A 10,271-nucleotide genomic window follows, 5' to 3' on the forward strand; every position below is an offset into this window, starting at 1 on the left:
TGGCACACCCCTAATAATGAGTAGACATAAAAAGAAGAATAAATTCTTTGCTTGAAGTCCTGACGAAATTACACTGTGGCACGGTAAAAGATCAAATTACAACTAAAAAAACTGGCTTCATGAAGTCAACCTTTACTTTTACACCAACAAGGAGAATTTATTTTCAATCCCAAATAATTAAGAGAAAACAAAATCAAAAACATCTGATCCAGAGAAGTCAAATTTAACACAAAAAAACAGTCGTACCCCCTTTCCTTAGCAATCCATAAAAGTTTACCTCTACATAAACTTCTTATTAATACCATAATTCACGTTGACATGGAAACAATACATTTTAGGGTGTTTTAAGACTGGACATGTTTTAGTCACATAAAGATAAGATAAGATAAAATAAGATTCGATAAGATAGTCCTTTATTTGTCCCTCGGTGGTTAAATTCCAGTGTTACAGCAGCATAACAGATAGAAAAGGTCAGGCAATAAAAAATAGAAAAATTAGACAATTTACATATTTACAAAGAAAACCAAGTTATAATGCGGAGGCAAAAGAAAAATAATGAGGAAGAAAGAAATTGCACAGTGAAACAGAGTTTGTTTCCCCTGACAATCCAAACAAATTGGGCACCGAACGGTTTTTGTCTGCCTTTTCCGTGGTGGCCCCACCTGTGTTTGTCCACAATTGCTTAGATGGACACTCCGCTGCCCAGGTTTCTGGTCGGCGACCCTGCAAGCTATGCCGAACCCTTGGCAACGGTGCTCGGTACACTGTCCACTGGAAGAATGGCTAGCGTAGTGAGCCAGCCCACTGAGTCTCCACTTAAGTACAACACAAACACAGGTGAGGCCACCACATAAACCGCTAACCATATGGGGCCCTCTAGGCCTTGCTGGCTGGGAAGAAGCAACGATGAGACCCATCAACTCATTTGGTAGTTGTGGTCTCCTCAGTAACCGTCTTGCAGGATGTCTCCACCGTACCAAAGCAGCAGTAAGAACTATTGAACCTGACATTGATACAGACGCTCAAAGTTGGTCGTCAACTAAAGTTTGAATCAGTGAAATCTCTCGACGAGGACTTTCATTATTTTTTCTGTTGTGACTTTGTCCCGCCCTCATGATTCCTGGCCACTGACTGAAGAGATCAGTATTCGGTTCATGACTTGGTTTGGACCAAATGAAGGAGACTCAGAACGACCAACAGACACTTCCAATGTTATGTTCTAGTTCCTGCGTGTCCTTCTCCACGTTTTTCTCTTTCTATCGCTACATTAGCTGCTACAGGCTTGACTTCCTGAAACTGTCCAATCACTGTCCTGCCTCACCCCCTGCTCGCACTAGCACTGTTAGCTGATGCTAAAAACAAAGAAAACTACAGAAAGTGGAGTGGAGAACAAAAGCTTACTGGGCCAGAGGCAAATATTTGAAGACGCTTTACCTCCAACCAGATCTGTCGTGTGGGAACACATTCTCACTCCCAACTTGTCACATATTGACGTTTAGTTAAGGACTCCTTTGTCGTTTTAGGTGTCCCCAACTCGTCGTTTTTCCACCAGTAGTGGAGATATTTGAGTTTGCTGTTGGACAACATGAGTGGGAAACAAACAGAGTAAACAGAAAGTGTGGTAGCTGTCTGCGTTACTCGCGCTAGCACCTGCGGCTGAGCAGAAACCACTAGCAAAGAATTAGCATCTTTCACAGAGGCCTTTCAAGTTGTACCTCCTAGGAACACAGAACAGTCGAACTGCACAGGGACAGTTCCTGTAAAGGTAACGAGCTGTCTTCATGATACTAATGTTTGATAAGTATGGAAGTCTGAGACATTTCTACATCATATTTACAGGAAGTACAGATGTTCAGCTTAAAGGCTTTTCTACCATATACAGTCAGTGGATGTAAGAGCGATGAGCTTAAGCTCCTGGAGTGGTGGCTACGTCTCCTGAGACAAGAGAAGGAAACCCTCTGTTTCAGGAATGTAGCATTCCCTACAATAAATGGTTTAAAAGAGACTTTGTTCAGCGAAAGCAATAAAACTTTTACAATGAAACTGTTATTTCACCTCTTGGATAACATTGGTGCATTTGTCTGATTGTCAAGTCAGAAAATGGAAATCCCTTTGCAGCACATTTGTTCATTCATCTGACAGTGCAAAGATGTCCTGAGAGACGCAGAAGAAACACGTTTTCACCTGCATGTTGAGACTTATTCTTCACCGTGGTCAGTATTTCTTGTGTTAGATAATGTAAAAAATCCTTAACTAGGGAAAAGACAGACGGCCTGCAGCTTCACTATGTTCATGTGGGCAGTTTCCTCTTTGTCCTCACTTCTGTTCGATGATGATACTCTGAACAAACAATACTCCCCTCTCAAAGCCGTTACTCAAACTCCCCGTATTCGTCGCCCGTTGGCGTCCTTGCCTGTTGCGTCATCCCAAATTCTCATCATAAATCATAAACAAATGAACACTTCACACTTCATCAATATAAACCACGAGGAAGAAGACGCACAACTCCACACCGCCACTGGACATCTGAAGTTCTTCACTTGACCAGGTGAGTGAACCGCAGAGGAACTTCTGTCTTTACACTGAATGCTACATAGTATAGACTTCTCAAATGACTTGAAACTAGGACTGCCACAATTATTCGACTAATCGACTATTAAAATAGTCGACGACTAATGTAATAGTCGATTACTCGTTACTTTATATTATCTGGACAGCTTAGTGACCACAAGATGGACATTGATGGACAGAAGAGTGGTCACAGGAAAGGTTTTTAAATTTAAAATAAACTTTATTTGTTTCCTAACCCTTTAGTGAAAAAGGGAGAGTGTGTCCTGAAGAGAACACACTCGGTCAAACTAGTCTTTGTTTTTAATCCAGACTCCAATCCATTGGCCAATCAGGCTGCAGCAGCAGAACTAAAGGGAGAACTGCTTTAAAATGTAGGAGTCGCTTATTGTAGTTGTAACAATACTTTTTAACATTTTATATAAAGCAATTGAACACAAAGTACTATATAAATATTTTTTTCTTGGCTTAAAGATCTTTAAATGTTTTTAATTCAGCAGAGTCTTGGTGGAAGGAAATTTCTGGATCTCTACAATTAAGATGAAGGTCACTGTGTCTTCTCAGCGCTCACAGTCCACTATGTTCGTAAGTAAAGATTATCACAGTGTCTTGACTTTGCCGTATAAGAAGTCATAGTTTTCAAACTCATGAGGAAGTTTTGTTTGTAAGAAGAGGGTTAATTAGTTTGTGTGTCTCATCAGACTTGAGTCTTTTTGAAATCATAGTCTCTCCATATAAAAGAAACAGCTTTGTTTTTCCTTTGTGGATTTTTCAGCTGCTGTCAGTCCTGCTGGCTCTCTTGGTTGTCTCCCATGGAGGGAATAAATCACCAAACATTAAAGGTAAAAAAAGTCACTTTAGTTAAAGTGTAAACCAACAAAAAACAAGTTTTAAATGTGAAAAAAATCTCCAGAAGATTTGGAATTGTAGTGAAATTATAGAGCTAGAGTGGTTTAATTAAAAAAAAGAGTCTGATTTATTCATTCATTCTTATTTCGCTGAGTTATAATATTTAAACAGTTTCAGACCAATTATTATACAATTTTTATCTTGTCTTGTCTTTGCAGATCAACCACTTCTGGAGGAATACAATTATGTGATAATGGAATGGGAAAAGTTTGAGGGAAGCGTTCCAACAGATGCAGTTTCAATCAGAGAGGATGAGAACATGTATGTGTGCAGAAATATGCAGAAGAAATGCTCTGTCGGCATTTTGAAAGGGTCCAAATGCGAGTATGAGAAAGGTGAAGAAGTCACAATAGACAATCCAGACTCATTTGAAGTCCTCGTCAACAAAGATAGCTTTGAGAGTCTCGAGTGGCAAAAAATTAAATGCACTGCAGAAGTTGAAGAAGTCCACGAAAATGCTGTCCTAATCTGTGATGATCAGAACTTGTTTATTGGGAGAAAAAGCGATGAAGCAATGTCTTTACCTGCAGAGAAGTCTGCTAAAAGAGAACGTTTTGAGAAATTCTATCCAATTAGAAAACTGAGGAAAACAAAAGGGATTCAAAAGTTAGAAACAAAAACTGGATCCTGCAAGGTCCTGACTGTTTCGTATGAAAATGTAAGAGAACAGGAAATACATGACTGTGTGTATGAAGAAGGAAATAAAAAAGAATCTGAGTCAAGCTTACCAGAGCAAATCTCGGACAGGTCTGTGATCGTCAACAATCAAGATACAGAAGTGACACAAACTGTTACAGGTTCAACAACGATCAGCCAGGAGAGAAGATGGGACTTTACTTATGCCGTTACCAAAGGAGTTAAACTTAATATTAATATAAAAGCCTCTGATGCTTTTTCAATGGGGCTTGAACTTAGTCGTCAGACCACAACCACAGAGAAAAAGGGATTTTCTGTTAAACAGGATAAGACATTTAAGACTGATACTATTGTTAAGATTCCACCAAAAAGCCAGTGCACAGTCCATGTGGTTGGAAAACAGCGCGTGGTTGAGGTTCCTTTCAAGGCAAAACTCACTCGCCTCTTCAATAGAGGTGAACCTAAAACAATAACAGTCTCTGGGACTTTTGTTGCAAACAATGCTGTAGAGGTTAAGACTGTGGTAGAAAAGTGTGAACCTCTACATGTTAACCTGGCCTCTGGAGGAAGAGGTGACCCAAATAAGGTGATAATAATGAAAGAAAAACAAACTGAAACTCATTAACTGTGACACTGTTGTCATTTTAAAACTAATCAGGCAATGCAAGTTTTTGTGAAGAAAAATTGATTTAAAAGATAATTCAAAATGTTTTAACTACAGGAGAAATAAATTCCCTCATCAAAGATTTTGTGTTTTTGTTTTTGTTTATCTTTATTTTAATTACTCTGATGGCTTTCAGTGAATATTGTTCAATATCCCTTTATTAAAAACTGTCAAAGCAAACTTAGAACCATGAGGAAACGTAATCTCAATGCTGAACCAAAAGAGACTTCCAAAAGATGTCTGTTTTTCCACCAATTAGAAATCTGCTGCTTGGTAAATGAACTAAAGACTTCAGAGTGGACATTTTGGCTGCTGTGTGTGGTTTGATGTTTCCTCTCGTGACTCTGAGTGCACCTGAACCAGTCTGGGTGTTCCTCAGGATTCAGATTTATGACCATTTCTGCTTTGAACCCATGTACCCAAATATACGTTCATCAATTAACTTCATTCATAAAGCTCTATTGAAAAACTAGACAACAAGGCACTGTACACTTAAAGCTTATCATCCTGAAAATGGTCAAAAATAATAAAGAGGTAAATAGAAGCTTAAGAAATCTATGAAACACATGAAGGGAGAAAACTGAACAAGCCTCATGTTGGACCAAACATTTGGTTGGACAGACGTGGAATTCTTAGAGGCAAAATGTTCTACGGCTCCGAACTCAGATAGAAAAGAATCTCCGCCTGAACTTCCTTTTTGGCCTCGGCACCTGAACCAAGAAGACCTGGCTGCAGGCCACGCCCAGACACTGTTAGCCGGAATCCGAAGTCAGGAACCAAAAAAACAATTTAACTAGAGACACAAACAGTTACATGTTTTCCGGTTACAGACCCACTCCAATGAAAATCCTCTTTTTGGTGTTTTTCACATGTTCTTGTAGCATTTTTCTCATAATAGAGGACCTACATCAGGGGTCTTTAGTGCAGCCAGCTGGAAGAATCTTTGTGGTCCTCAACAAATCATAATTGATAGTTATTAAACCATCTGTACATTGGAAAAATATTTTTGGGTCATGGTTCCTAACAACTTCTGCAGGAACAAAAAGGTAAATACACCCAGGTGTCAGTGGTATAGTGAATTGATTTCACCACTAGAGGGCAGAAAACATTTTCAATGTCAGTGCCTCTACTAAGAAAGGAAGAATTGTGACAACGGCAGTAGAGCGGGAGTCAGAGCGGATCGGAGAGAGAGCCAGAGCAGAGTCCTTTGGGGAAAAAACGTTGTGTTGGCGAGGAGATGTACCGTACGATCATATGACTTCTTGGGATGAAACGTAGTTCTGTTAGAACATTTAAAACCTGTTCAACAGAACCTTTTATGTGTAAACAAACTTCAAAGTGACTTTGGGTTTACTGATTGTACTCTCAGCTGATGATGAGGAGCTGCTTCTGCCTTCTTCATGGAGCGATAGCGGCGAGCGCTAACGGTAACCTCGCCTCTGTTGAGACGTGGGAAAGGAATCACATCTCAAACTGACTGGACTGATTCTATGTGGAGTAACTGAAACACAACTAACAGGTCACACAGATAAAGACAGCGATAATCAGACGTGTCTTTCATGCTAGCTAGCATTAGCCTAAAAAGAGAAGTCACAACAGTATTCAGAAATAATTTTGTAAATACTGCAGTCAGTTCTGAAGTTTTTTTCTTGGCTGCACGGACCTGGAGGAAAGTTTAAGGTTAGGATTAAGGTTCTGGTTCGTGTTTATGTTCCAAATGGTTCTCGATCACGGCCGCAGCTGCAGCAGCACATCGCACTACATGACAGCTAACGAGACTTCATTAAATACTGCGACATTTAGGTTTGGATTCACATCAAATACATGAATCAATGCAGCGATCTGCATCTTGCATGCATCTATAACGTGTCACCAACATGAATGTCCTTCAGTTTTAGAGCTGGTAGGACGACAAATACAATTTAAATTCTTTTTGCATTTTTATTTTGGAGTATTTTACTAGAAAAACAAACAATTTGCCAAACATCGTATATAGTGACTCTTAGTAGCTCCTAAAAACATCTTTAAAGTCCAAATACTCCGCTATTTCCACTTAAACAACGGGAAAAGACCGAGCGGTCATATACCGAATTCAGAAGTAGATTGTGCATATAAGGTGGCTTTAGAAATGGCTCAGTGTTGTCACAAGGTTCGTTCCCCCTGTCAGAATGTTCCTGGCTCTCAGGCATCATTGATTTGTTCCATAATGCTCATATTTTGTCCCAAACATTGTTAAAAGAAGGTGAATGATTACGATGGACCTTCTTCTGGAGCTTTTGGGAGTTTATTGTCATATTTGATTGTTTTTTCCCCACATATTCTATAAAAAAAATAACAAGAGGGGGCACGAATTCTGTCGGGTTGTACCTGATCCAGCCTGCCAGAGTCTGTGCCCCCAAAAATTTGCTGTAGAAGCAACAACTATTTATTAATTGTTCATTTTTTCATGCTTCCATCCATAATAAAGTAACTTTCATAAATCTTGTTTCTTATCCTAAATTAGCCAAATAAAGACATTTTTGCACAAAAAGCTGTTGTTGTTTTATCCAGAATATGTGGAAAAATATGCAAATATGACAATTAACTCCCCAAAGCCCCAAAATAAAGTATATCATAATAATTATTCTTCTTTAAGCTCCGTTAATAGTACAAATGACACTGAATCATTAAATTTGTTAAAAACATTTTTCTGTTTATGCCTTTTTTTTGTTTTTAACCAAAATCAGCCCCCAGTCGAATGCTGACTTCTTAATTTGTCCCTCCGCTACAAAAACCTTGAAAAAGTTATTATAAAAGAATGTATAATTAAAACTGTGTTTCTAAGTATTCCTTCACTCAAATCACGTTGGATCAGAAAACAGGATGCTCGAAAAAGCTCAGACTAATGACACAGTTACTGAAATGGGCGTGTCAAAGTCTTCTCCGCCCCCTCTCATTTTCCTCTCTGAGCGGACTCTGACTCAAAACTGTACAGCTAGATTGCTAACCATTATTTTTGTGCTGCTAATGCTAGCTTGGGGCTATAAGCCTGCGAGTGAGAGTGCAAACAGAGCTCTCAGCGGGGGGGAAGGGTGGGGTCACTCCAAGATAACAGTCCCGCCCATAAACCAGTATTTCTAATGAGCTACTGCCACTGTGCATAAAATGTGTCTTCAAAAACAACAAAGGCTTTTAGATTTTGGCTAAGAACTGCATAATTGTAATTAAAAAAGATCACTGGGAACAATTTTACAAAAAAATGAAAACATGGTTGGAGGGGAACTTCAAAGCTTTAAACCTTTAACACCAGAGATGTCTCTGCCTTTGATACCGCAACTTCTTATACGATCAACGAATCAGTTGATTGGCATTGAAAAGTAGCTTTGGCCGATAGACAACACTTCACTAATAGCAAAGACGCTTTTCAACTGTTATTGTAATATTTGCAGAAAAAAAAATCAACAAATGAATCTTGTAGGACTGCTTGAAATTATTTGAGGTTTTGTTTATTGTAGTTTTGCTTTTGTTTTTTTTCTTCTTTACAGTACGGTTTTATATGGATTCTCATATGGAAAAGCTCCAACAATTGTTCTGCTTCTCCCTGAGGGCGTTTGAGTTTGGCCACTAGGTGGCAATCATGCTATAGCATTACACCTTATTCCAGAAGAAGAAAAAAGTATGAGAAAAAAACAATGTTTTAGACCAATAATGGTTACTTTTAAACAAATGTTTCTTTAAAAAAGTTTGGAAAATTCATGCCTGTGAATTTATAAAGATGTTCATTTAGTCAGTAATGTTATGTTTACATCAACCAAGCATTAGCATCAGCAGTCCTATGGGAAATTCCATTAAACGTTAGCATCAAGCTAGCGGACTTTAGCATTACGTGCTAAATCGATTTCTATTTTTATGGATTGTTTATTGGTTTATTCAGCTTAGATTGATTCAAATTGATTTTATCAACCCAGCCCTAGAATAATCCAAAGGGAAGATTATTAGAACATTCTACTGTCTGTTAAATTCAAAGACTGGAATGATGGTTGATCAGTTTTTGGTGCATCACGTGTGTTGTCTAGGGCTGGGTTAATTAAATCAATTAATCGATTTGAATCGATTAGTGGGGCTGCACGGTGGTGGAGTGGTTAGCACTCTTGCCTCACAGCAAAAAGGCCACAGTTCAAATCCCGGCTGATGGGTTAGGTTTCCTCCCATCCTCCAAAAACATGCTTCATAGGTTAATTGGTGACTTTAAATCGGCTCTAGGTGTGAATAAGCGTGTACGTGTCTGTGATTAAGGCCCTGTGACAGACTGGGGACCTGTCCAGGGTGAACCCTGAGTTCGCCCATCAGTAGCCAGGTTAGACTCCAGCACCCCTGCGACCCCGAAAAGGACAAACGGCCAAGAAAATGAATTAATCGATAATAGCATTAATAGATCAATAATCCATTCATAAAAATATAGCACATAATCCTAAATTCCCTTAGCTTCATGCTAAAATTTAATGGGATTTCCCATAGGACGGCTAATGCTAACACTCAGTCGACTTAAACATACATTACTGACTAAATTAACATCTTTATATTAATTTTTAAAATTCTTTTAAGGAAATATTTTTAAAATAACCATTTGTGGTCTAAATCAGTTTTTTACTCATTCTTTCTTCTTCTTCTGGAATAAGGTGTACTTCTACAGCGCGATCGCCACCTAGTGGTCAAACTGAAACATCCTCCAGGAGAAGCAGAACAATATTTACATGTTAATGATCTGAACATTTTTGTTATTTTCTCCTTTAGAGAATCCATGTAACTCTGTATGATATTAACAATCTCAGTATTTCACTGATACATTTACAGGATGTGATCAGATTAATATCAATATATTCTAAATATATATACATTATTATTCTATTTCTAAACAAATGTGTATAAAATGTAATGTAATTAAATTAAAGAATCGAAAAACATCGGGAAAATCGAATTGATCCAGGCTTTGGTGAATCGAATCGTTTCCAGAAATTAAAATCAATATTTGACCCAAGTTTTGTCCGTTGGGATGGTCGTTTTTAGAGGGAAACTAACGGATCATGTCTCAATCCAGATGGGATTTTCCAAGATCAATTATCAGTTTATCTAATTTTGAAATTGTTTTTTCGCTGTATAAGGTGATTTGATTCTACCTCGACCGATCGATCTGATTGGATCATAGGAATAGAAATTAATTCATTGATGAATCATTGCACAAATTTAAATAAATCTTCAGTTCAGTTAAATGTTAGAAATACAAAAGAAAAGAATCTGAAAAGACTTCAAGCTATTTTATTTGTAAAGAAAAGTGAAAATAAAAACTGAATTCTTGATTTTAACCTGATCTGAAAGTGATTGACAGCTGAACAAAGCTGAAGAGGCCTGAACAAGTTCTGATTGTTTCTGTTTCTTAAAGCCTGAAAAGATTAAACTTCAGAAATAACGGGAAAAGTTCAGATTTAAACCGGTTCTCCTTTGATGTCAGTGAAAC

At 38.1% G+C, this 10,271-nt stretch overlaps 1 protein-coding gene across 1 annotated transcript; it reads left to right on the forward strand.

Annotated features, from left to right (window-relative positions):
* The first annotated feature begins 2,518 nt into the window (after positions 1-2,518).
* On the forward strand, positions 2,519-4,810 carry LOC112148433 (natterin-1). The gene is made up of 4 exons (XM_036209872.1): positions 2,519-2,548; positions 3,066-3,153; positions 3,344-3,410; positions 3,636-4,810. The coding sequence occupies exons 2-4, from the start codon at positions 3,109-3,111 to the stop codon at positions 4,736-4,738; spliced, it is 1,215 nt and encodes a 404-aa protein (XP_036065765.1). The 5' UTR covers positions 2,519-2,548; positions 3,066-3,108; the 3' UTR covers positions 4,739-4,810.
* Positions 4,811-10,271: the final 5,461 nt, after the last annotated feature.

Source organism: Oryzias melastigma, linkage group LG22 (assembly GCF_002922805.2).
Source record: "Oryzias melastigma strain HK-1 linkage group LG22, ASM292280v2, whole genome shotgun sequence".
NCBI lineage: Eukaryota > Metazoa > Chordata > Actinopteri > Beloniformes > Adrianichthyidae > Oryzias > Oryzias melastigma.